Source organism: Camponotus vicinus, unplaced genomic scaffold, assembly GCF_025532165.1.
Source record: "Camponotus vicinus isolate PSW18456_S1 unplaced genomic scaffold, iyCamVici1.0 SCAF_7, whole genome shotgun sequence".
Lineage (NCBI taxonomy): Eukaryota > Metazoa > Arthropoda > Insecta > Hymenoptera > Formicidae > Camponotus > Camponotus vicinus.
This window is the reverse complement of record NW_028141979.1, coordinates 10,475,307-10,501,720: the sequence shown is the minus strand read 5'-3', so window position 1 is coordinate 10,501,720 and position 26,414 is coordinate 10,475,307. Positions and strand designations below refer to the sequence as shown.

At 39.2% G+C, this 26,414-nt stretch overlaps 3 protein-coding genes across 8 annotated transcripts; 2 read left to right on the top strand and 1 right to left on the bottom strand.

The window, feature by feature from the left end:
• The first annotated feature begins 7 nt into the window (after positions 1-7).
• Positions 8-4,908, top strand: LOC145975208 (methanethiol oxidase). Its single transcript, XM_083105525.1, has 8 exons — positions 8-129; positions 312-475; positions 790-969; positions 1,620-1,923; positions 2,009-2,269; positions 2,396-2,729; positions 2,848-2,970; positions 3,245-4,908. Exons 1-8 carry the CDS (start codon positions 114-116, stop codon positions 3,285-3,287), a joined length of 1,425 nt encoding a protein of 474 aa, XP_082961651.1. The 5' UTR covers positions 8-113; the 3' UTR covers positions 3,288-4,908.
• On the bottom strand, positions 3,561-25,651 carry Nonc (serine/threonine-protein kinase Smg1). Of its 3 annotated transcripts, none has more exons than XM_083105522.1 (16): positions 25,115-25,651; positions 24,174-24,472; positions 23,861-24,084; positions 23,516-23,768; positions 23,283-23,412; positions 21,854-23,189; positions 21,627-21,783; positions 21,002-21,530; positions 20,718-20,905; positions 15,930-19,754; positions 14,976-15,249; positions 11,409-11,671; positions 9,033-9,309; positions 7,077-8,961; positions 5,975-6,943; positions 3,561-5,887 (listed from the first exon to the last, which is right to left on the bottom strand). In XM_083105522.1, exons 2-16 carry the CDS (start codon positions 24,398-24,400, stop codon positions 5,703-5,705), a joined length of 10,722 nt encoding a protein of 3,573 aa, XP_082961648.1. In that variant the 5' UTR covers positions 24,401-24,472; positions 25,115-25,651; the 3' UTR covers positions 3,561-5,702. The 3 variants fall into 3 exon arrangements, with proteins under 3 accessions (XP_082961648.1, XP_082961647.1, XP_082961650.1); XM_083105521.1 differs by having other exon boundaries at positions 24,174-24,469; XM_083105524.1 differs by lacking the exon at positions 25,115-25,651 and adding an exon at positions 25,032-25,051 and having other exon boundaries at positions 24,174-24,469.
• LOC145975209 (histamine H2 receptor-like) lies at positions 10,173-14,535 on the top strand. Of its 4 annotated transcripts, XM_083105527.1 has the most exons (7): positions 10,173-11,642; positions 11,727-12,041; positions 12,157-12,220; positions 12,282-12,447; positions 13,016-13,573; positions 13,835-13,997; positions 14,074-14,535. In XM_083105527.1, the coding sequence occupies exons 4-7, from the start codon at positions 12,428-12,430 to the stop codon at positions 14,428-14,430; spliced, it is 1,098 nt and encodes a 365-aa protein (XP_082961653.1). In that variant the 5' UTR covers positions 10,173-11,642; positions 11,727-12,041; positions 12,157-12,220; positions 12,282-12,427; the 3' UTR covers positions 14,431-14,535. The 4 variants fall into 4 exon arrangements, with proteins under 4 accessions (XP_082961653.1, XP_082961652.1, XP_082961654.1 ...); XM_083105526.1 differs by having other exon boundaries at positions 12,157-12,447; XM_083105528.1 differs by having other exon boundaries at positions 12,157-12,447; positions 13,003-13,573.
• Positions 25,652-26,414: the final 763 nt, after the last annotated feature.

The window sequence follows — 26,414 nt, the reverse complement described above, 5'->3', positions numbered from 1 at the left end:
TATCGCAAACAACGCGCTTTCCCTCTCTCTTTCGAGCTGTATGATGGATACGCACTACGCAGTAACGCACAGTTGATTGGGTTCTCCTCAGTCGATCGTTACGTCTGAACAGAATGAGAGGAGAGAAAGGTAAGAATTATCTCGTAAGAATTATACATTAATTGGTACTCGATTTTGTCACGATTGTTGGGCTAAATACATAATCCAGCGTTTTATATCTCAAAACAATCGAATTAGCACTGGATCATGCTCTAATAAGTTTATAACGATCGCCATTCGATTATTAATTGGAACCGTTATTATGACCTTAGCAAGTTGCCAGTCTTGCGGACCGGGTTACAGGAGCCCGAAAGCAGCGATGCTCGAGGGTCCGCGTGAAAAACTCCTGTATGTAGTTGGAATTCACACCGACCCTGAGAAAGCCGATGTCCTTTGCACGGTTGACGTGGACCCTGATAGCCCCACGTACTGTCAGGTAAAAATATTTGAAAAGCATAAAGGTTAAAACTAAAAGAAATTACCCATACAACACAGAATATTGCTGTAACATTGCAGCAATATTACAATGTTGCTGCAATATTGTTGTAACATTGCAGCAATATTACAATGTTGCTGCAATATTGTTGTAACATTGCAGCAATATCGCAGCGATATTACAATGTTGCTGCAATATTGTTGTAACATTGCAGCAATATCGCGACAATATTACAATGTTGCTGCAATATTACTGCAATGTTACAACAATGTTCTGTGCAGTATGGATAAATTCGAGAGGATTTTTTTCGCCAGATAATACACAAACTGAGGATGTTGGCGGTTGGCGACGAGCTACATCACTCTGGCTGGAATATCTGCAGCAGCTGTCACGATTCGTCACGAAAACGCGATACCCTGGTGTTACCAAGCCTCATGTCAGACCGGGTCTATTTTGTTGATACGAGCGACGAAAAAGCGCCCAAGATTAAAAAGGTACCGTACGAATATACAGAGTGTCGCAGAAAAACTCATCCAGAAATCTCGTAGATGTAATATGCGTCGCAATCCCAGCAAACACCAAGTAACAGTTACATGATTGTTAGTTATAATTTCCCACTCAACAATATAATTGTTACTTAACACATAACAGTTATATAACGTGTAACAGTTATATTGTAGAGTAGGAAATTATAACTAACAGTTATACAGGATGTCCCAGACACCCGTACACCCCTTTTAAAATGAAAATAAATGGCTTTTATCAAAAATCGCGAACAATTTTTAAGTAAATCGGGTACGCTCTATCAAATGGTGATATTTTAAACTTTTGATTCCGACCGGAAATACGCTATCCGGATCGGAAGTTGAATTTTTTTAGGGAAACATGGTGCTTTTTATTACAGATTCGAATTGTACGTGAAAAAATAAGAAACGTTTGTATCAAACGTTTTTTCTAAAAGTGCCTCTGTCAATCTTAAAATTGACCTTGAAAGTAACTGTGATGAAATAATCAAGATCAAACCTTGTATAACTGTTACTTGGTGTTTGCTGGGAATGTGACATGAGGATATGATATCATAACGATATCACAGCTGAGTAAGGCATCTTTATCTCGCTAAAACGATACTATTTTTGTAAATAAGGTTCTGGAACCGGAGGAGATGCACAAATATGGAATATCCACGCCGCACACTTCGCATTGTTTGCCAACTGGCGAGATAGTGATCTCCACCATGGGGAACCTTGACGGTGACGGATTAGGTGAATTCTTCTGCATCGACGCGGAGACTTTGGAGACGAAAGACACGTGGACGAGAGGCCAGGATAAAGCGGACTTTGGGTATGATTTTTGGTATCAACCCCATCACGACACGCTCATCGCCTCCGAATGGGGTGCACCTAGAGTTTTTAAAACGGGATATACTCCGGACGTTGTTTATGATCCCAGTAAGTTTTCAATCGCACGTAATTTTATGACGAGATTGTTTACTGGAAGAATCAATTTATCGAAATACCATTTGTTGATCTGCAGAGATCTATGGAAGAAGCTTGAACATTTACTCGTGGAACGAGCGAAAGTTGAAGCAGACCATCAATCTGGGAGAAGATGGAATCGCGCCTCTCGAGATTAGATTTCTTCATGATCCCTTGGCAGCCGAAGGATTCGTGGGTTGTGCGGTATCGTCGAACGTTTACCGATTTTACAAGGCAGAGGACAACTCGTGGAAGACCGAAAAAGTGATCCAGGTGCTGCCGAAGAAAGTCGAAGGATGGATCTTGCCTCTGATGTCAGGTATTACGAGAATTATTTTTTTTTTAATCAAGAGTAGAACGTATCAGACAGAAAGCTTCAGTAACAACACTCTTCATCTATGCCTTTCTGTCCACGTTGATGAAGAGCCTTTCTTTGCCTTTTCAGGTATGATCACCGACATCCTACTGAGTCTCGATGACAAGTATTTGTACCTGTCCAACTGGTTGCACGGCGATGTCAGACAGTATGACATCTCGGACACGAGAAATCCGAAATTGACTGGTCAGGTCTTCTTGGGCGGATCGATACTAAGCGATTCGCAAGTACGTGTGATTGAAGACGAGGAGATGAATAGTCAGCCTGATCCGGTCTACGTAAAGGGACGGAGATTGCATGGTGCGCCACAAATGTTGCAGCTAAGCTTGGATGGACGTCGTTTGTACGTGACCACGGCGATCTTTAAACCATGGGACAAGCAGTTTTATCCCGACCACTTCAAGTAAGTACTTTTCCAATCCTTTTTCCTTCTTCTACTTTATTTCTCTCTTCTCTTTCCATGGCATAAAATTTTCGTATAATCTTTTCATACGATCTAATAATATTCCGCTCATTTTTAGATATGGATCGACGATGATGAAGCTTGATGTCGATGTCGAGAAGGGTGGTATGAAGCTCGACCCTCAATTCCTCGTTGATTTTGGCGCCGATAAGAACGATATTTTACTGGCGCACGAGATGAGGTAAAAGATATTTCATATTTTATTGCGTCAATAAAAGAGAAAAACTTTTATTTTTGTTCTTCTCTTCCAAGTCTGTGAAAAATAAAATAAATCAATGAAATCAACTTGTAACAAACTCATAATATTTCAAGTCTCTCATTTTCTTATCTAGATTTTATTTTTTTTAATTTTAATAAGGATACTTAATTTCGCAAATTAAATTTCTCTTTGATCCGTTTTCACTTTGAAGATTATTTTACTACAATTTTATATCGTGTTGTCAATTTTTGCGTAGATATCCTGGTGGAGATTGTACTTCTGACATATGGCTACCATAAAAGCAGAACTTTTGGCGATTGGCTTGAAAAAATGAAAATATAATATGGGTAATATATATTAATATTTGAAAATATATATTTTAATATTTGCAGAAATACGTCGAATAACGCAGGGGCATATATTTTACCATGTTATTTTATATCTCTATTAATCTTCTTTAATAAAAATTTTTCACCTAGAAAATTATTCGGTGAATCCCTTTCGTTGGGAAAACTAAAGAAACACTTGAGATAAAAAAAAAAAGAGGTAAATTAATAGAAAGTACTCGCATCTGTTTCGATAGTGTTTCTCTTATTAGTTCCAGCATTGCATCAAGTAATGTAGTAAAGGTTTCGTATTCTTTGTTATTACATAATAAATAATCAATTTCCCCTTTTCTTCGAATTTTTACACAAGTAAAATTCGTCTACGCCAAACTCCGTAGCCGTTCATTGTATAAAGTTCGTCGAAAAGTTACAGATTAGAGAAAAAAAGTTTGAAAATCTCTTAAAGCTGCGCTATGAAGTTTTGTCACATTTTCATAAAATGTTGCGTTGGCCAATTTTACTTTTATACGTGATTTTGTGTGTCGTTTGTACAGAATATTTTAAGAAAAATTTATCGTGCATTGAGTAGATGCGTTTCATGAAATAAAAGAAACAAAATTTATATATAAGATTCACAGATTTTTATAGAAATCTATAAGACCTAATAATATTCTTGGTTATTCTCTTTTTTTAAAACAATTTAGTTTATTTAACGGATTAAACGTTATCTAATTATTTTAATTAATTATTAATATTTAATTAAAAATAATAAGATAATTTTTTAAATTATTTTTAAAACATTATTTTACAGAACAAATTATTTAATATGGTTCTAGAGTAAAAATAATGTCTAGTAAAATAATAAAACTGTTTTGTAAAATTTTTATAAAATTAGAGCGACTAACCAGACCAATTTCACTGGACTTATAGATTTATAGACTTTCTCTATATTTTATCTTGCGAAACACATCTGTATAATAGATTCTTCTTAAAACATCCTGTACACGTTAATCGACGAGTTATGTAAAACTTAAAAAAAAAAAAAAAAAATCATCCGATATAATTTTGTAAAATTCGCAACAAACATTTGAGAGAGCTTTTACTTTTGCAATGTATATATGAAAATCTTTATTTACGACAGCGTTATTTAAGCAGTTAAAACATTACTCGGCGAAATGTGCAACGCCAGAGAGTAGCGAGGACACTATCATGTGTCATAATGTTGGCTACGAAGCTAATGAAATTTTTCTTTTGCCCGGATCGTCCGATACTAACATCATAAAACTCACAAACCGAGTCGACTTGATAAACTTTGTAAAACAACGTGGGTGTTGCCCGCAGAAATGATTGCGTTCCATCATGATTGACGATTAAATTGCGATTGCGCCGCGAGATCATTAAATTTTTCAAATACTTAGATGCGCGTATATATATGTATCTGTATGTTTGTAAAGACGTATAATGTCTGTAATATGTGAGCATTGTATGTATCTGCGTACGTGTGTGTTGTTTTATATACATATGCGCCGATTTCAACGTATTCAGTTACATACGATAACTTAATAATAATAATAATAGACTATTTTTCTATCGAGTCGCAGATATTTTGAAAATTTTGTCTCTCATCCTGTTTCATCCCGTTGAAAAATAATGCTGCGTTTACATGATCTCGGACCCCTCATCGAATTAATCATCAAACGCACGTCTGTGTGTCATACATGTTTGTGTACATTCATCTAAAATGAAAACGTCGGTACGAAAAATCGATTCAGATGCCTCGATTAAAGAATGCCAGGCCTTTTAATCCCTGACACTATCTATGACGTTATGCAAATTACATTGCAATTGAGATCGTCGCTACGATCGAGACTTTCATCATTATCATCGGACTTTCCCGTCAATATATCGTCAGCCGAACTTCTCGCGACTACACCGTTAGCGTAAGGATATGGCTGATTCTATGCTTCCCCCAAAAACTCGTGGCTTCCAAAAGAATATTCGCCTCTTAACCGCTACTCTTTTTCCCTCGCAAGACGAAACAAAAAAAAAAAGAAAAATAAAGACATAAAGAAAGAGGAGACACTCGTTAGAGATTCACAAGTTTAATAGATTGCGGCAGCCTCGGCTTTTGAGACAACTACAGAATCAGCAATCAGCACAGTGGATTTTCAGTTGTCGCGCCGGAGAGGTTGATCCTGAAAAACCGACTTGTTTCTTGTGATTGACTTGTTTCCCCGGATGACACTCCGCCATATCTGGTTTCGAGCGGAGTGGTTTTGCCTCCTACGGCAATGTAGGACGACATAGATGCGACGGTACAAGCTTGAGTACCGTCGTGTGAGACGAATGTCGAGCCATCGGGGCGCGCGAGCGCCAACCGCTGTTCGTTCAGACCCACGGTGTCCAGCCCTCGTACAGCAAGGCCAGGTTATCGTTGCTCAGCGCTTCGCGTATCACGTATTCCACCTGCTCGGCCGTGGTGTACTTGCGCGTTGGTTGCGGATCGCGCCCCTCCAGCTTCATGCGCACTCGCCGCCACACGTTCAACGCGTAAGCGTTCCGCTCTTGTACAGCTGAAAGAAGATAACGAGCAATTGTCAGTTTCGAGAGCAAGATTGAACGATGAAAATCCATACAATTGATTAGAAACTACTTGGTACCTTTGCCTGTAGTCGGATCTCTGGCTAATGGTGTTCCTTTCCTGGGACTCAGGCAGACGCTCTCCTGTCGTACCAGTCTGCTACCCTTCTTCCTCAGACTCTCCGGCTTTTCTGCGCCCTTCGCCGGAGCTTCCAGCTTGCGCTCGCTCGCAAACTCTAACAGTTGATTGTACAAACCGGGTGCTTTAATTGCCATCGTCTCCAACTCGTTCTTGATCGCCACGCCGCGAACCGAGTCGAAATTATTGGACTCCAATTCCTTTACGATCGTTGATACGCTTTCCGTGAAGGAGCGGTAGGCGGATAAAAAGTCCTGCAGACCGTCAATGTTCTCCTGTTTCACCATCGTTTTTAACAGTACTCTAACGTCTGACATAAGTCGATGATGCTCGGCGAGCACATTCTGTAGATTTTTTATTCGCTCTCTCAAATAATCCTCGGCGGTGAAGAGAGCTTCTTGCTTCTCTTGCAGTTTCTTCTGGGTGTCGACTATCGCCTCGGACACGATCTTCTCAGCTTGCTTCAGCCACGCGGTGTCCACGTTGTTCTCCAGCTGCAATAACTGCACGAGGCTTTCCTCTGTCATAGTAACGGTAATGTTCAAGTTGGCTGTCAGCACGCAGCTCTCCTCCCAGTGTTTGATTAGCTTGACCAAATTGGCATCGTGCGTCACGCTCTCCGATGTTCTGGTCCTCAGAGCCTCGTAGTGTAATATAGAATTGCACGTGTTGACCACCATGGCTGCTAGATTGTGTTGTCTGGTTAATTTCTCGCATGATGATAGCACCGCGTTGTCAAACGCGGACATGACCTCGCCTAGAGCCGGATTGGCACCCGCGGCCCACTTGAGACGTTGTACGGCGCTCGAGACGAGATTCTGTTGTTGCTCGCGAGCCTCGCATACTCGCGACTGCAAATTCGATAGCGCCGCCGCGGTTTTTCGCAGCTCCAACATGAAGGTAGACCGATCTGAAAGGATTAGATTTCGAATTTTATTACATTATATATAATATATAGCATTAATATATATTTTATAAAATTTTAATTTATTAAAAAAAGTAAATAGATAAAAAGAAAAAGACGTAAAATGTATGTCACACACTTAGAGGATTCATTGGATTTATGTTGGATCTCAGCATCATGATATCTTCGTGTAACCAATGGTGGGCCATTAGCTGAAGTTGTAGTCTCTGCAAACTGGCTCTAGCCACTTCGACGCTTTGTTGAGCTAGTCTGGCGCCTTGTTTCCGTCGCCAGGCGCTTTCCAGCGTGCTACTCAGTGCGCCCGCTTGCGCCAAAGTCGAGCCCGAGAACAATCCCTTCTTCAAGCACAGATCCACCATCTTCCGACACAGCTCTTCCAGTGAGACTTTGCTTTCTGCTCCGATATCTCTTTGTTCGATCTCGGTGGTTACGTTCAGACCCATGCGTTGCAGCAGGAAACACAAGGCGATTGCCAATGTTTGTGACGTAACCCCGAGCAATTGCCTCGAAACGTAATCAGCCGTAAACACTCGGACAGGTTTGTTGAGTCGTTCGTCATCGTATACATTCGCTAATCCGCCCTTGAACGCGGTAGCAATATCTCTGCACATCATGAAGAATTCTTGTATCGTATGTAATCTCTTAATCAGGAATATATCCTCTAGAACTTGTCTGGCTGCCTTGTTGAAGATGGGCGCCGACATCTCTTTGGCCTCGCGTATCTGATCGATCTTCTTCCAATTTACCGGAATATCCAGCGAGCTCAAAGTGGCCACCAAGGCGTTACCTTCCATTTGCAGTTTCTCGAACAGGCCGTTGAAACCCATTAACAGCATTTGACCCGGAGTCAAAGTTTCCTCCTGATTCAAGTCCTGAACCTCCGCCGGTCGCGACAATAACGCCTCGAATCGTAATCTCATATTAGCCACTATACCTTGTATCATTGCGTGTGGACTCTCCATCTCCATCACGGTGAATCGAAGATGCATCTCAAGCTGCGCCAAAATGTCACCGAGAGGTATCCCGGTCATTATTATGATCTCGCTGAGTTCGCCCATCATTCGCATAACGCTTGGCTCCTCCGTGATAATAGTCTTCATCGCTTCCGGCAATATAATGGTCTGGAAATTGTAATTAAGTTCTTGCAAACCCTTATAAATGCAATCAGCGCTCTTCAAGCATTTGAGTATCAGCGAGATCTTGGGATCGTTGTTCGTCTTATGATTCTCCGGTATTAGCGTGATCAATTCGGCGATCAGCGATGACATTAGACGCATCTCGTCTAGAAACCAGTCCCCTTCACGAGACGTGAGATCCACCAGACAATCTGCGGCGCACTTAGCAGCATTCTCCATCATCAGGTATCGCTTATTCAAGGCACATAGCGCGGTAATATTGACGCACTCGAGCGCTCTTTCCGCACCTTTCTCTCGTCGCAAAAATCCCACGATCTGTGCCTTCGACTCGGCGTATGCCTTTTCAATTCTGTTGCCGGCTTCCGGCAAGCCTTCGGATACTATTCTTTCATAACCTTTCTTGAGCCTCTCGTTCGAATCGTTTAGAATCGCTTGCATTTGATACGAGAAGGTTATTATCTGCTGGACCTGCGGATTGTTCGGGTTGATCGGATTTAGATTCCCCTCAAACTGCGTCATGACCTCGTGGCACGCCTCGACGGTGCCTGATGTCAATAGTTTGTTAGCCCATGTGTGATAGAGCACGGTACGATGCTGCGATAGAGTGCTGAGAGGATACAGGCTGCAGATAGCGGAATACTGGCTCAAGAGGTCCAAACAAGTGCGTATGAGAATGGATTGCTGGGTAGCCAGTTGCGTCAATTCGTTCTCCGACTGCTCGCATTGTAATATCATTTGACTCTGTCCGGCGTTTTGCAAAAACTCCTTCACGAGATCAAACACCACGTGATCCTCTTGATTCGTCGAGTTCCCCAATTCCGCCAGCCACTGTCCCAATTGGGATCCTCGTACCGCAGCCAACGCGATCTAAATGAACAAAAACAAATATTGAAGAAACCTTTCAACTTGAAAAATTTGGTTAATCGCTTAAGACTCACATTATGCATATTAATCTGCTTCTCACATTCCTCTATCTTATCTTTTAAGCCAGCTTTTGCTTTTTCGTGAGCGTCCCGTGCTCGTTTAAACGAATTGTATCGATTAACGACCGAGTACAATGCATGAGTCCGACCCATCGCCTGCGCCTCCTTCACCAACGCGAGTTGCTGATGTCGATCTTGCAGTAAATCCTGACACTGACGTAACGCTTCGGTCGTCTCGATCCAACAATTCAAGTGATGACAGAGCAGTGGTAAGATCTTGGCCAATTCATCCCTATAACATTTCACCATAGAATCATTGTTATAAATAAATTATTTCTAATATACAGGGTGGGTCATTTTAATCCGTCCACTCAAATATCTCCAAACCTGTAAGTTTTAGAAGAAAACTTTTTAGAAAAAAGTTGTTTGGTTCTGAGGGGGACAAAAGATAGGAATATTAGTTAGACCTTGGGTGGCGTTGTTAAGGTCATATCAAGGTCACATTGAATTTTTTAAATGCAACCGCCTATTTTTTATTGCATATTCTTGTAGCTTATCTCGAGAGCTTTCCAAAACACTATAATAAAGTATTTTTTCATTGAGTACTTTTCGAGTTATGAGGCTTAAAATAATATCTTAATTTTACATAAACCATAAAATATCTAGTAAAATATTCATTTTTTCATTACCTTAATACTTTTATGTACAAAATAATGAGAGAAATCAATTGGTGTAAAGAAAACACACAGTTGTTTTTAAGAAAAAATATGTAATTGTTAATTGCAAATTACATATTTTTTCTTCGAAACAATTATGTGTTTTCTTTACACCAATTGATTTCTCTCATTATTTTGTACATAAAAGTATTAAGGTAAGATAATCAAAAAATAAATATTTTACTAGATATTTTATGGTTTATGTAAAATTAAGATATTATTTTAAGCCTCATAATTTGAAAAGTACTCAATGAAAAAATACTTTATTATAGCGTTTTGGAAAGCTCTTGAGATAACAAAAATTAATAAATATAAGACTCGAAATATAAAATTAAACAAAACAGTTATAATGGCAATACGAGTCGAGTGTCGATGTTATAACACATTTATTTATAATACAATCAAATAAATATTGATATTAAAGCATACAAAGAGCGAACGTTTCGACCCTATTTTTGGGTCATCTTCAGCGCGAAAGTATATAATAAAAGATAATATAATGAAAAAATATAATAACAAAGTGTTTTATATCGGAGTCTGTTACAAAGGGTGCTGTCTAAAGCGATAATAAATGTCTCGGTATCTCATTATCTTGACGATGCCTACGTAAAAACAAAGGACAAAAGTAAAATAAGTTAAATAAATAATGTAATTAATATGAACAAAGAAAGAAAAAGTACTAAATTAAACATGAAATTACGAGATTGAAATGTTAATTTATTAAAAATGATCTAAATATAAACTGAACATAAAGTCAAAGAAATAAAATAAATAAGTTATAAATAAGTTAAATAAATAATATGACTAATATGAACATAGAAAGAAAAAAGTACTAAGAATTAAACATGAAAATTACGAGATTGAAATTATTTTAATGTCAATTTATTAAAAATGATCTAAATAAACTGAACATATAGTCAAGAAATAAAAATTAAAAGATTAAAAAGATAAGAAGTTAAAACTACGGAAATAAGACTTACTTCCAGGCATCGAAGATAATGACGCGCCGAGGAGATGAATAGAGACAACTTAACATCTCCGAAGACAAAGATCGACTCGTCTTTAACGGATAAATGTGACTTATATATAAACGGTAAAGAGAGTCAAATAATGTATAAATGTACACATAGCAAAGTCGCAGACCTATTTGTTATGATAGAAACTGTGTTAAATTTTTGGCAAGTTGTTGACAATATTTAAATAAATTTCTGGTAAACGTTCAGTATCCGTTTGCAAATTGAGACCATTTTTTTTGAGATAAGCTACAAGAATATGCAATAAAAAATAGGGGTTTTAGTTTAAAAAATTCAATGTGACCTTGATATGACCTTAACAACGCCACCCAAGGTCTAACTAATATTCCTATCTTCTGTCCCCCTCAGAACCAAACAACTTTTTTCTAAAAAGTTTTCTTCTAAAACTTACAGGTTTGGAGATATTTGAGTGGACGGATTAAAATGGCCCACCCTGTATAATTAACTTGTAAGAAATAAATTGATAAGAATACAAAGCTTCTTTACGAGAATTTCTTACAATATTTCTATGAAATAAGAAGGTGTCTAAAAAACAGGAAATTTTGTAGTTCAAGTAGTAGTAGAACTCTCTAGTTTCACCTTTAAATTTGAAACAAAAAAAATGGGAATGAGACATTTATCGAGTGAAACTTGTCTCTCACCGATTGGCCAGCCATTCGACACGCATCTCCGTCGTTCTCACGGCGAACATCGCACGCGTGAGTTCCTGTTCCAATTGTTTCCTCCCGACACCGGTACACCTCGCCCTGGCCTGGCAAGCACCGTAGCTCGCTATACTTGTGTCCGCGCCAGCCCGCCAATCCACCAGAGGATCATAGACGAAGGCCTCCAGCAAGGTCAGGAGCGTCTCACGGCCTCTACGCATCACTCTCAAGGTATGCTCGCAGGCAAACCTAAATATACCCTAGACACATAAATAGCAATTTCTACCATTATGCACCATTATGCATTCATTACAGGGGTGGGAATATAATAACCATCGATCGCATCGTAATTTTGCATTTATTCATTTCTCATCGACTTTTCTCTCGAACCGACCACTGATAGCGGCTGATAGTTGGGACAGTTCTTTGCCAGGGAAACCACACGGATGAGCAGATAAGTGAAGTCACACTTGGACGAACAAAGCAGTGTCGTATCTGCCGCAGTTTGCTTCGTATTGATTCACATTCTCTCGTTAAAACTTACTACAAACGTTCTCATGAAAATAAAAAATTCGCGCCTCCTCAAGGGGAAACTCCCGTTTCTTCCAAAAGTGACGAAACAAAGGCGAGGTGAGTCATTTCTCCTCATCGTAGTGCTTTCTCTAATAAGAGAGCTTCATCCGAACGTTTCGTAGATTTACGTAATCGTGATGCGTGATCCAGTGTGTACTTTGATGTTTTGTAGAGTATCATCGAAAGCCTGTTTCTCTTCGTGTTTGTGGAAGGCCAAGTGTTTGTAAATGGCCAAGGTAAGAGACCCCACGTTGACTTTGAATAGAAGATCCGACTGACCATTTTACATGTTTTTAGAGTAGAAATTGTATTCACGATTTCACGCAACAGTTTTTTATACAACGTACAACTGAGACACATCTTCTCTTAAGGCAATCGAGATCAAAGCATGAATACATATTTAATCTGATTTCTCTAAATTTATCTATCCGCGCAACATTTTTATGGCATCAAAAAAGATAAGGTAACTTTAACTATGTTCTTCTACTTTTAAAATATAATATTGATGCATCTCTTATAGAAAAAAAAATTTTAATAAATCTATAAATTCAAATATAGAAAATTATAATCAGAGGTGATAGTTAAATCTTGAATCTCAAAAACTTCTCTGTAAGCTTGTCAAAGAAAATATAGAATCTTAAAGTCATATACAGAGTGCTTCATTTAAAGCGAGCATCTCATTAAATATCTCACTCGCTTTGATGATAGGAAAAAAATTCCTAAGAAAAAATGTTCAAGAGGTAAATATGACGACAGAAAAAATTTTTCCTTCAAGGAAAAAGGAATCAATTTATATAATGAAAATTTATATAAAAAAAAATTAGGGTGATTCCATTAAAAAACTAGGTTGACCTCTAAATCTCTGAAGAAAAAATGATCTTGGGGAAAAAAAAATTCTGTCATGATAACTGCCTTTCAAACTTTACAACTTTTTCCTTAGACACTTTTTTTATCATCAAAAACACGTGACATATTTAAATGGACCACTCTGTATATCTTTAATGCTTAAAGATACTAGCTTCTTTTTTCAGAACTATGTATTTAGAAGAGAACACCGTTACTGACACGACCGTAAGCACCTCGAGTTCTTCTCCAGCAACCGCCTTGCCAGAAACTGACGCTACATCCATTTGGATCTTCGTAGATAGCTTCCTACTTATCGTGATCGTTTCGGGGAATGTTCTCACGATACTGGCAATCGCGTGGACCCGCAAACTTCGGAGCGTCGTTTCCAATTACTTCATACTCAACCTAGCGGTGTCGGACCTCCTGGTGGGTGCATCGTTGCTGTATCACCTGGCGTTTTACGTGGATCACTCGTTGAACCGCAACAAGGCGATGTGCATCTCGCGCTTCGTCATCATCGGCTTGGCCTGTGGCGGAAGCATATGTAATCTCATAGCGATCGCCATAGACCGTTACATCGCCATCGTGCACCCGTTGAGTTACAACGCGTACGCGACGAGGAAACGCGTGCTGATTATCATAGCCATCGAATGGACATGCACCATAGGCGTGTCATCCATTCCGACATATTGGAATTGCTTCGACACCTCATCGACATGCGAAATGGACGTGATATTGCCGAGGTACCGATTGCCACAATGATTCATCATTTCCCGCTAATCGCCCGATATGGTGGTGGATTATAAGTTTCGATATTCCAGAATAGCTCGAAACATGTGGTGTGTGATCTAAAAATATAATTATGTCATATCTCTAGGGCTCGCAATCGTCGTAAATTATCTTTCACCATCGATTGGTTTAATATCACCAACGTTTTTCTGTTTTAGCTTCTTTCTTCTTTCTTCGACTACAAAATTAAATAAATTGTTTCTTTTTTTTTGTAGAAACTACATATTATTTATACTGCTGCCGTCCTTTTTTCTCAGCTGGATAGCAATGTTTCTGTTATATTGGAAGATTTGGAGAGAGGCGTCCATGCATGCACGCCGAATGAATTGCAGTACTATTTCCAACATTGTTGAGAAAAATGATCGCAAAAGCGTACAGGTATGATGTGTCATTTTGAAGAGGGAATTGAAAGTTTTACGCGCAAGTAAAACTTGAGTATGAATTATTTTCGTAGGTAGTGCTGCTGATACTTGGCTGCTTTTCAATTTGTTGGCTTCCCTACATCATCATACTTTGTATTCGGTCCTTTGACGTGATAACGTTTTCGACGATGGATTACAATAAAGTTGCATTTGCATTAGCAGTTGCCAATAGCGGAATGAATCCCTTCATATATGCATGGAAAAACACCAATTTCCGCAAGGCCTTTCAGAAAATTTTGCACTTCAAGCCGCCAAATCAAGATTTAAATTCGAGCTTCAAAATGTATTTGGAGAAGCAACGTGAAATAAAGAATCAACAGACGAATGTAGAAAATGGTAAACAAGAAAATGGCAATTTACATATTCATCCAGTTGTCGACCTAATCTAGCAGAGGAGAATAAAGTTGACAACACAATTTTGTAAATCTAATTCTGTAGGGTCGAAAATTCGATGAAAATCTCTTAATCTATAATAAAAACTTCTATAAAAATTATCTCACATATTTTTATATTTGTATACAGGGTGTCTCTAAAATCTGATCCAGCCTTTGGATCTCAGCTTTAGAAAATATGATGAAAATATAATTTAAGAAAACATCGATCACATTGACCTGACCTTGGAAAGATCAAGGTTTAGTCCATATTTTCATCATCTATCCTCTTTAATATCCTACAACTTTTGTCTAAAACATTTTTCTAAAGTCAATTCCGAGATCCAGGAGCCGGATTAGACTTTAAAGACACCCTCTATATAAATATCTTTTTTTTGGAAAACCAAAAATACAAATGAAACAATTATAAAAGCATCACAAGTTATCGCGCGATGAATATCATCATCGGTCAGACTTTTTAGGATTAAAAAGTAAAATAATAATGTAAACATTATTTTCCCTCTCTTTTTCTCTTTTTGTTTCCCTCGTTTTACTGTCCTTACCTCAACACCAGTTACTCCCAAAGCCGTTTTGATATTGGGCGTCATGCGGAACGGCACTTTCTCCGGGACGCGTAGAGTTTTTCCCTTCTCGAAGCAGACGTTGTAATCGATGTGCACAACTTCGCCGGTATTGAGGTCGACGAGGACATTGTCCAGGTGCCTGTCGCCTAAGCCTATGATGTACCCAATGATGGACATTACCGCGACGGAATAAGAATAATTCTTGGTGGCTTGCCACCAGCTACCGGCATTGATACTGTTGCACCAGATTTCCCTGAAACGTACATTACAAAATAAATTTTCAACAATTTAATCACAACAAATATATATACAGGGTGTCCCAGACCACCCGTACACCCCTTTTAAAATGAAAATAAATGGCTTTTATCAAAAATCGCGAACAATTTTTAAGTAAATCGGATAAGCTCTATCAAATGGTGATATTTTCAACTTTTGATTCCGACTGGAAATACGCCATCCGAATCGGAAGTTGAATTTTTTTAGGGGAACATGGTACTTTTTATTACAGATTCGAATTGTACGTGAAAAAATAAGAAACTTTTGTATCAAACGTTTTTTCTGAAAGTGTCTCTGTCAATCTTAAAATTGACCTTGATTATTTCATCACAGTTATTTTCAAGGTCAATCTTAAGATTGACAGAGGTACTTTTAGAAAAAACGTTTGATACAAAAGTTTCTTATTTTTTCACGTACAATTCGAATCTGTAATAAAAAGTACCATGTTCCCCTAAAAAAATTCAACTTCCGATCCGGATGGCGTATTTCCGGTCGGAATCAAAAGTTGAAAATATCACCATTTGATAGAGCTTATCCGATTTACTTAAAAATTGTTCGCGATTTTTGATAAAAGCCATTTATTTTCATTTTAAAAGGGGTGTACGAGTGGTTTGGGACATCCTGTATAAGTGTGTCCATTTTTTCCAAGCAACTAACTTAGCCAGTAGGTCCTTGGGAGTCTCCTTCATTAGCTCCTCTAACACTTTCTTCAGCACATGAGTGGGCCACTCCTTCCGGTTCTCCAAGCCGATTCCACACTCCTTCAGCAACGGCGTCAACTTGTTGTAAAATAATTCCGACGGTCGCATAATCGTTGAATTGCCGCCACCGCTCTTGCTGCTCATAGCGCATTCGCGCTGTTGCCATCGTTTGTACAGTATAAACAGTGGCGTTACACCGTCGACCCATTGAATGAGACCGGATCTAGGACCCAGCGGAATCACCGAGTAATGTCGTGCCCTGTACATCTTTGTACCGCTGTTCTTCGACATCATGGTATTACATATGCTTAGAAACTGCATTATTCTCTCGTCCAGGTGCAGGTCCTCCAATCCCTTAAACAGATACGTGTACACGTGACCGTCGGAACCGTGGAATATCAGCTTCTTCGGTTTTGTTTTGGTCGGCAGAATCTGAACATTGTTGTCCACCGACATGATTGTGACGATCTTGTTGTCGACGGCAGCAACGCCAGGCATGGCAATGCACGTGTTCTTCAGATTGGCTAGAATAGGGCTGATATCCGTCATCGATAGAGAATAAGCGGTCCGTCTATGTACGCGTTGCGCCAATTTGGTTTCCAAGTGCTTGAGGGCCAAACTAGCCATTTGCGGCTTCGACGGATTCTTAGGATTGTTCAATCGGTTTATTACCTCTTCTATAGAAGCGCCAAATTTCTCCTGGAAATTTCTCTCATGCGGAGTCTCGGCAGGCACAGATGTCATAGAAAGAAGATTTTCCAGTATGAACGTGATTGGCTTTAGAATAATTCTGTGTTTCTCCGCAATCAGTTTGTCCTTCTCTTCGGGTGCGAGCCAGACGTTATTCTGCACCCGCTGAATCTCAATCTCCAGCTGCTCGAATCGCTTGGTAATCTCGGTGTGATGCTGGCACAAAGTCGCCAGCCACAATTCGTCCCACAGCAAAGTGATTCGTCTGAGCTCCTTCACCAGCACTTTCACCTGGACTATCGAATCCTGGATACGACTCGAGAGACAATCGACCAATTGCGAGAAACAGGAATCCATGAAACCCTCGTGCTCGTCGTTGTACGAAGCAACAACCTCGTCCTCTTCAGCGGCATTCAAGTCCAATTCGTTCTGCGAATTATCGTTGTCATTTGGTTTCTCGTAGACGACTTTATCGTAGGTTTTCAGACCGGAAACGGCGCCCACTACAGCCGGAAATGTAATCAAATGCGGCGAATTCTCCGCCACGCGACATAACAGCTCGGATACTTGAGTCCTCACGTATGCCTCAGGGTGGCTGAGTCTCGAGAATAACTGCGGTATAATCTCCTTCCAAGGCGCAGTTGGTGTTGTTGAGAGACCAGCTTCGAGCACGTTCTGCAGCTCCAGCGCATGCTTTACCACAAGCCTTAATAATCTTAACGTTGCCGTGATGGTGTCGCACTCGTTGCTCTCGTTATTAGCTAACTGTAAATACTTGAAGTACGCATTTGCCGACAGCTCGTAATACGAGTAGATTCTCTTCTGCGCCTGTCGCCAAATGTCGACCAGCATGCCGAGAAGATGCTCGTTGCCGGCGTGATTCAAAACTGGGACGTTTCTCAGTTGATTCTCTATCATGTCGGATGTGTTTACGTCGTTTGTGTCTATGTCGCCCTCATCCTCGGGTATAGTCTTGTTCTGACTAAGTATGCAGAAGACGGTGTTGAGATCGGCCTCGGTCATGTCTATTGGTAGCAGAGATTGTATGTTGAACCGATCAGTGTCAGTCAATTGGCCAGAGTTGGAGTTGTCCACGATCTTTCGACCCCATTTGTAGCACCAGGCGGCGAAATTGGACCAAGCGTGCGGCAAATCCGGACACTGATTCACGCCGAGTTGCATCAGTTTGCCGATTATCATATCGGATGTCGGGATCAAATCGATCGTGTCACCAAACAGTTTATCCATCAGACCATCATTATGCACGGCTTCGAATCTGAGCAATTCCTCCAGCTGAGGATTGTCCTTTACATTCATGTCCTGCTGTATCCATTTACTTAGGGTAAGCAAAAGCTTGGTTCCCATCTCTCGCAAATCGGCGGACTGTTCACCGCTGACGATCGCCTGCGAAATCCCCAAGGAAGTTACGCAGCATATTTTCAACGCCTCGTTCATGTTCTCCATGTCGTACAGCAATTTAGAAAATTCTCTGAATGCACGCATGCTATTTTTCGTCCACTTTACGTGAACAGGTCCGTTCAACATGCTGTTCGTGATATCGGCAAAAGTGCAAGTAGCGGTTGAATTTTTCAGTTGGATCAAATCTTGTTCCAATTTGAAGTACTTAACCATCTCTCGTTTCGCTAAATTAAAGTTGCCTTCCTTCCTGGCCGTTCTAATAACGTGCAATCGTAAACTATCCACCTCCGTGGAACTGTTGTCGGCCGGTTGATCAAAATACTTGGACCACCATAAGACTTGCGTTAAAATGTTCGAGTTAATATAATTGATCTTATCGATCTTGTACAGTTCGAAAACGTTTTCGTCATTTTTACCACATAACAAATTCTTCAGTCCTGTTGCGGAATACTGAAGCAATATAGCATCATTTAGATATTCCGATGGTACATTTCGCAAACTGTCTTGCATTGTCTTAGCCGCGACCTTCTCGCATCTCTCGATAACGTTCTCGAACGAGTCTTTAAATTCGTTACTGCGAATCCTCAAAGCAATGTTCATCATACTATTGCTACATTCGTTCAGCGCCTTCGCGCAACTCCAGTTACCCTTCCTCTCGTCATCCAGCAGATTCCAATTTGTCAGTTCATCTATGTTGATCAGTTCACCCTCTTCAAACTTCTTCAAACAATCTGCCTGCTGCAACACGATATTCTCCGCAATTTGTTTTCGCAAAACAGTATTTTTCTCTTGCGTTAGTATATCATTTTCTTGTAATTTCCAATCTACCAATCCGGACCAATCGGTGACCGCTTTGTAACAATTGGTAAGTCGCTGCATACAAAAACCCAATACTTGATTGTCACTCTCGAGTCTCGTGGCTCTACCGTTTTCGTCGTCATCCGTTTGAGCATGCATATGTTCGTCGATTATCTGCTTGTAAATCTGCACTGCCGATTCGTAATGTCCAGCGGCCTCTTCCATCGCAGCTTTCAGCCATGGAAACTGCCTGTCCTTTGTCTTGGTATGCACGTAGAGTCCTTGCAAGGCTTCCGCCTCGTTCAGCGCGACCATCGCCTGCGCTGTCCACAACGTTGCTCTCTCAAACTCTATGCTCTGCGTATTATCAGCGTTACTCAAATCTTCCAGCAGTCTCTGACCATTTCGTAAAGCATTCGTCGCCAGGCCTGAATGCAACGAGACGACGCACAAGGCCAGTCGTATGCGATTCAACCATTCTTTACATGTCGATTTATTTGTATGGAAAAAAGTCCTGACTGGCTTCGACAACGGTAAGAGCGCCATCGCGCACCCATCTGCCGCATTGTGAATCACTCTTTCCAGGTGTTCCAGGAACTCTATAAAAAGGCGTACCCGCGTATGCTCGTGCAACATGCGATCCAAGCTTTGTTTCTCCTTCTTTATTATCACGTCTGTGTTGCAAGATATCTCGCGAGCCAGAATTTTCAGAGCACTCTCGATCGATGTAAAGGTTTCCTGCGGTTTTCCTAGAAATGTACGGAGCTTGTTGAGCACGCAGTGTTGCGCCGACTCGAAACCGCTCCAGAAGAATAGGAATGAACAATTTGCCAGCGCCAAGTCATACATTCTCGCCGTAGTTTCACTTTCCGATCTGGAAATTTTTTGTATAAATATACGTCACATCTTATATATATATCTCCTATTCTACAGGGTGTATCATTTCAAGTGATGCAGCTGAATATCTTTTAAGGTAAAAGAGATTGGAAAAAATGTTTCAGACAAAAGGTGTTTGAATCAAAGGGGAACATAAGATGATGCCATTGGTTTGACCTTGGATAATTGTTTGAAGATTGCCTTTAATTTTTTAACGGAACCCTCTATTTTTTATTGCTTATTCTTATAGCTTATCTCGAGAGTTTTCCAAAACACTATAATAAAGTATTTTTTCATTGAGTACTTTTCGAGTTATGAGGCTTGAAATAATTTCTTAATTTTACATAAACCATAAAATATCTAGTAAAATATTCATTTTTCGATTACCTTACCTTAATACTTTTATATATAAAATAATGAGAGGAATCAATTGATGTAAAGAAAACACATAATTGTTTCTAAAGAAAAAATATGTAATTTGCAATTAACAATTACATATTTTTTCCTTAAAAACAACTATGTTTTTTCTTTACACCAATTGATTTCTCTCATTATTTTGTATATAAAAATATTAAGATAAGATAATCGAAAAATGAATATTTTACTAGATATTTTTTATGGTTTATTGAAAGTGAAATTAAGAAATTATTTCAAGCCTCATAACTCGAAAAGTACTCAATGAAAAAATACTTTATTATAGTGTTTTGGAAAGCTCTCGAGATAAGCTATCAGAATAAGTAATAAAAATAGAGAGTTCCGTTTAAAAAAATTAAAGGTGACCTTCATGTGACTTTTAAACAATTAACCAAGATCAAACCAATGGCATCATCTTATGTCCCCCTTGGAGTCAAACATCTTTTGTCTGAAACATTTTTTTTCAATCTCTTTTACTTTAAGAGATATTCAGCTGCACTTGAAATGATACAGCCTATATATTTCTAAAAGAACAATTTCTACTTACATAGATGGCCAGCAGAGAGTAAATACTTCCGACAAACCAGCCGCGTCGAGATAATGCTCTTGCAACAGAAACGCCATATATGTTTTGAAATGTTGCGCCAATAACTCTCCGTTATTATTACCTCGCATGTGCAATCTTTGAGCAAGTATTAGTGATTCCGTCGAATATGTTTCGATTTCTCGTATTTTCTGCGTTTGAAATAAAAATTCAATTTGAAAATTAAAAGTTGAAAGATGTCACTTTCATCTATATATATTGTTTTATTCAGAACTTGAAGAATTTACCTTAGTGTCTGAGAATAAATACTCTTTATTCAACTTTGGTATAACAATGTTGATTGGCATACACATTAGTAGTGAACCGTATTTCTCGCGGATTGTTTTGTTGCACGACGTTAAATGCAACGTCGCTAAATCTACGATGCTCGAATAAATCTCTTGCTTCCATTCCACCTTCTTCGCAGTCATCAAAATCTCCAAGAGATTGCACACTGCGATCGCAATGTCATCATTGGTTGTAGCTCCGCAATTAATTAAACTCGTAGTGATACTTTGGCACTCCTGGGTTTTGCTCAAGATCCCGATATATTTTTCGGATTGTATGCAAATCTCTTGCAACCAATTGGACAAAAGAAGCAAAATTCGTACGGGCGTTTTTTTGTTGTACGTCTTTGCTATCAGATTGAGAATTATAGATAAATGACCGCTAGTAGGTGATGTGGTTGGTACATCTAAAGTTCCGGGAAACATATCTATTGGCCGACAAGCCGTACTGCCGGTTATCAAGCTAGAACTTGGAACAAAGTGATTGTATCTGCAATAAGTTAATTGTTGAAAACTTATTTATTGTTACACGCTATTGGGGCTTCTAGATTCTTCTATTAAGAGGGATTAAGAAATTTTGTTTTACCTAGAGCAATGAGCATAAAGCAAATACAGAATACTATATTGCAAGAATGGACTGATTGTAGATAGCGCAGTGTCATATGGTTTTAATTTGACTGCAAGAAGTTCGAGGATGCTGGGCTTTAAAGCCCACATTCCAATAATCGAATTACTCGCATTTGCTAAAAAAAAGTCGTTGTATATAAGGAATTTAGGACATAATCGTAAATATTGTTCATGTTATTCGCTCACCTATATCAGAAAGCGCAAGCAGTATAAACGTGATTACTATCTCAATGTCGCTCTTTGTGTAATCCAAGTCGTTTAATGGATTGTCTACAACTAAACTGTCCATATCGGGCAATATGAGCCTATAAGCAATCTCCAAGTCTGCTAATATATAGCGATAAGATTCCTGCAATAACGGAATATTCTTCAAGCTGAGAAGGCTATGATACACGCCCAGACACGCGTTTTGAATGGGGATAGAATTTCGGAATCTTAGTTTCAGCAACGCCGAATTTTTGCCGAGCAACGTGTGCACCAATTCTAGCGGCAAATTTGCAGACACTTCCTTTATTACTTTCGATATGATGGTTAGCATCGAGATAATAGTGTCGTCCCAGAAGATATTGACTCTCTGCAATTGAAGATCAATAAATTTGTAGAGGAGCTCGTGATTTTTTGCGATGCGACTTTGAAGATAGCCAAGAAGCAAGAAAGCGCATTCGTTTGCGACGACGATCAATTCCTCCTTCTCTTCCGATAAATCGACCTGTTTGGCTTTTGGCTCCATTGATCGTAGCACGTTCATTAACAATTGCCCCTTTTCCTTCGATAGAGCACCTTTCTCAGAAACTATCTTGGAATTTTTCTTGTCATTCTTTTTATTTATAATCAATGATTTCATCATCTTGACGAGATTTTCCTCGGTAATCTCGTCTTTATTAAAATGCTTTGAGAGCATTTCGACGTGTTTCTGGGACGAATTGATGTTCTTTATACATTTAATCAAATTCTCCGTATTGTTAGATACAATTTTGGGCCAGATGTCGTTCTCCTCTTCCAATTCGATCGCCTTGACAACAGTCTTTAGCATTTTTGATAAACAATCCGTTAGAAAAGACCATTGTACACTGGGCGCAAAATTCGGATTTAAATGCTCGGACATGCTCTTCGTTACTGTGTTAAAAACAGATATTAAAGACGTGATTCTCAGAATACATTCCCTTGGTGTCGGAGATCCATCGTCGCCGGGTGAGATACGACCAGATTCAGGTGAACTCAATTCTTCATCATAGCCTTCCATATCTTCCAAGAATTGACCTAGCAAGGTCAATGTAAATTGCAGATCTGATATCCAGAACGAGCGCAGCTTTTGCAAGCATCGACTCGCGTAAAGGACGACGGACTTTTGCTGCGTGGAATCAATGTGCCAACCTACAAGTATGTCCACGGTATCGCGAAAGTGGTTCGTGAATGTCTCTGGATAGGAATCTATGATGAGTAATATAGCATCGACAGTCGCCACCAGTAAATCCGCTCTATCAACATTTTCCAATATCGATTGCAATTGAGACATCATTGGCTATAAAACAAACACGAGTATGATTAATAATTATTGTATGTGAACAAAGAGACAAAAAAGTTTATTATTTTATTAGTCCTTATGTAAATTTACCACAGAGAAATCTTTCAATTTAGATGTCTCAGCATCCATCTTGAGTGTTTCGCTAATTGATTTTATTAGTAAGCATTTTATATCATCTTTACGTTCCAATGAATATTTGTTGAAGGTCCAGTCCATGTATCTAGAAATAATATGCAAGTTTTGTAATTTTACATCGTTGTATTGTAAATGTAAAAGAAGACAAAGAATATTTTTTTCACACACAACTCGCGATTGTAGCGTACCTTTTAAAATCTTGTTCTACCACATATCCAATGCGACCCAAGCATTTGGCAACCTGTTGTTTTGCTTCTTGACCAGGGCCGGAATGCAAAACATCCAACAGATTCTCGCAAATAAGTTCCAGGTTCCGTCGTATGTATCGTTGATTTTCAGGTGCAAGAATACCCTCTTGTACTTGCTTGCAGAGCACCATGAAGTGATCGTAATCATCTTCGCGACACAGTCGTCGCAAGAGTTTGGAAATTCTCGAGTCCTCTAGAATAAACGACCAAATTTTCGTTAAAGAATAAAACTTGCGCGTGTCACAAAAACAAGAAGAAATAAAATAAAATAAGCACACGAATTACCATTTATTCTTTTATCGTCATAGTATTTGCCCTGTGAGTTCTCATGATTTTTCAACGATTCTTGAAACTTGGGTCTAGATGTAGAGTGGTAGCTGGACTCTGAGTTTGATTCGCGATCGTTGAGAATCTTCTTGAAGGCTCTCCCACGCGTCCCACCTCTGGCACGATCTGCAGAGCTGCCGCCGCGCGCCATTCGAAATTCATTTCTTGGAACACTGCTGAGTCTAACGCAAAGATTTTACATTGTAACAATCTCATTAATTGATAACACACTGGATGGCATACTATTGAGCGGAATAAAGAAATAAAAAACCTTGGCTTGAATCTGGTGAAGCCGTGATCCGAAGAATAGTTGGAGTTTCGTTGGCAAATGACCAGGGTGCTACGTGGTACATTAAGCTCGTTTATACTGTAACCACTTATCACGCCACTGCCTTCCTTCTCAATCTCCCCGATTTGATTTATAGACTCGTCTGGAGTCTCGGCACACTTGGAACCACGTAGCCTCGTGCTAATATTAGAGTTCCCACAGCTATTCATTACATTACTCTGCAAGTGGTCTGCATGACCCACACTTTACGGATGTGACTTGCAGTTATCTATAGTTACCTGCTTCGTCAATAACATCAAAAAAAAGGGTAAGTACACACGTTACAAATTTAAACTCCTTACAAATCAATATTTTTGCCAGCCAGCGAATATCTTTCGCAACTGATAAGCGATAATGAGAAAATTTTATGCATTGTATTTTAAGAAAAAAAAAAGGAAAAAAACCTTTGCAGGAGAGCTTGTAAAAATATTTCCTTTACAAATGTAAACAAGTATTTTTTAAGGCTTATAAAAATCTTTTCTATTGACATAAATTAAATAAATAAAAAAAAAAAAAAAATCAAAGTCATGTATGATAAAAATTCTTAATTATAAAGAGGCACTGTTTAACATTAAATGGTGGGAGAGGCAATTTTTTTCGAGTACATTTATCAGCGTTACTCCACAGTTTTTACCGCGAATGTAAACAGGTATTTTTCAAAGTTACGACATTTGCAGCAACTTGCGATTTCGACTTTAACTCTCGTGCCTAATAATGAGATTACACGCGTTTGATAAACGGACTCTATCGTCCAAGGATCTAATCGGTTCAACGCGAGAAAGCACGTGGAGGCCACTCGACCTGAGGATCCTAACGAACTCGAGGAGCGATGTCGCGCTGACGCAGCTTTCGCGCAAACAGCATCTGTTGCTGATAACATTTACCCTCCTTCGCCTCCTGCTCCTCTTCCTCCGCAAGCTCCGCGAAGCTCTCTCTCTCGAACAGGGAAACGCTCGTGCTTGGGACAAATCGCTCCTGAATCCTTGAATCTCGGGCGAATCTCTCGCGCGAAGCCGAGCCGAGGAGAGCCAGCGAAAGTCGTCGCTCTCGTGGAAATACGCCGTCTCGCGAAAAGCAGAGGACTCGAAAACGCTGATCCCGGAGAGGTTATGAGAGGACACACTCGGTGCTTCACTGGCTTGGATTTTCACCCCACCATGCCTCCAGCGCGTCGTGCCAGTGCCATGCCATGCCACCATGAGATTCCCTCTAGAGAGTTTTCGTTTTCTCGAAGGTCAACGAAAAATTGACATTTCCCTCGGTTTTATGTCGATATTTCATGTGAGTTGGTCAGATTGAATTCGATGAATTTTAATTTCATATTATGCTACGAAGAGAAAAAGCGATTTGTACGGGAGCGGTATAGGAATTTTTGTTTCTCGTTAATATCTTTTGATGACGCGAAGAGTAGCAATGCTAGGGAATGACGCGCGATTTATGATCCATACAGCACAGAACATTGCAGCAATATTGCGATAATATTGTAATGTTGCTGCAATATTGCAGCAATATTATTAGTATTGTTGTTACATTGCAGCAATATTATTAATATTGTTGTTACATTGCAGCAATATTATTAATATTGTTGTTACATTGCAGCAATATTATTAATATGGTTGTTACATTGCAGCAATATTATTAATATGGTTGTTACATTGCAGCAATATTATTAATATGGTTGTTACATTGCAGCAATATTATTAATATGGTTGTTACATTGCAGCAATATTATTAATATGGTTGTTACATTGCAGCAATATTATTAATATGGTTGTTACATTGCAGCAATATTATTAATATGGTTGTTACATTGCAGCAATATTATTAATATGGTTGTTACATTGCAGCAATATTATTAATATTGTTGTTACATTGCAGCAATATTATTAATATTGTTGTTACATTGCAGCAATATTATTAAAATTGTTGTTACATTGCAGCAACATTGCAATATTACTGCAATATTCTGTGCTGTAGAAGGACAGCTCAAAACCTTCTGTTTCTTCCGAAATAATACATACAAAACATATAAAAGTCTGATATATTATTACATCCTTTTATTTGCGGAAAAAAGATATGACTAGAGTCCTCTACTTGTGCTACTTTCGATGTTTACAAATTTATCAAAATGACCTATTGAAATATTTTATACACACGAAATGTTGCAGCAATATTGCGTCAATA

What these genes read in the sequence shown, in the direction of transcription:
- Nonc (XM_083105522.1), bottom strand. Translation starts at nt 24,400, where the DNA reads ATGAATAGCTGTGGGAACTCTAATATTAGCACGAGGCTACGTGGTTCC. An exon ending in AGCAGATTAATATGCATAAT is followed by an intron (nt 8,962 to 9,032) that starts GTGAGTCTTAAG and finishes TTGTTCATTTAG; the next exon opens with ATCGCGTTGGCTGCGGTACG. An exon ending in AAATCCAATGAATCCTCTAA is followed by an intron (nt 6,944 to 7,076) that starts GTGTGTGACATA and finishes TAATCCTTTCAG; the next exon opens with ATCGGTCTACCTTCATGTTG.
- LOC145975209 (XM_083105527.1), top strand. Translation starts at nt 12,428, where the DNA reads ATGGCATCAAAAAAGATAAG. An exon ending in ATGGCATCAAAAAAGATAAG is followed by an intron (nt 12,448 to 13,015) that starts GTAACTTTAACT and finishes TTCTTTTTTCAG; the next exon opens with AACTATGTATTTAGAAGAGA. An exon ending in ATGGACGTGATATTGCCGAG is followed by an intron (nt 13,574 to 13,834) that starts GTACCGATTGCC and finishes TTTTTTTTGTAG; the next exon opens with AAACTACATATTATTTATAC.
- LOC145975208 (XM_083105525.1), top strand. An exon ending in GGACGTTGTTTATGATCCCA is followed by an intron (nt 1,924 to 2,008) that starts GTAAGTTTTCAA and finishes GTTGATCTGCAG; the next exon opens with AGATCTATGGAAGAAGCTTG. An exon ending in TTTTATCCCGACCACTTCAA is followed by an intron (nt 2,730 to 2,847) that starts GTAAGTACTTTT and finishes GCTCATTTTTAG; the next exon opens with ATATGGATCGACGATGATGA.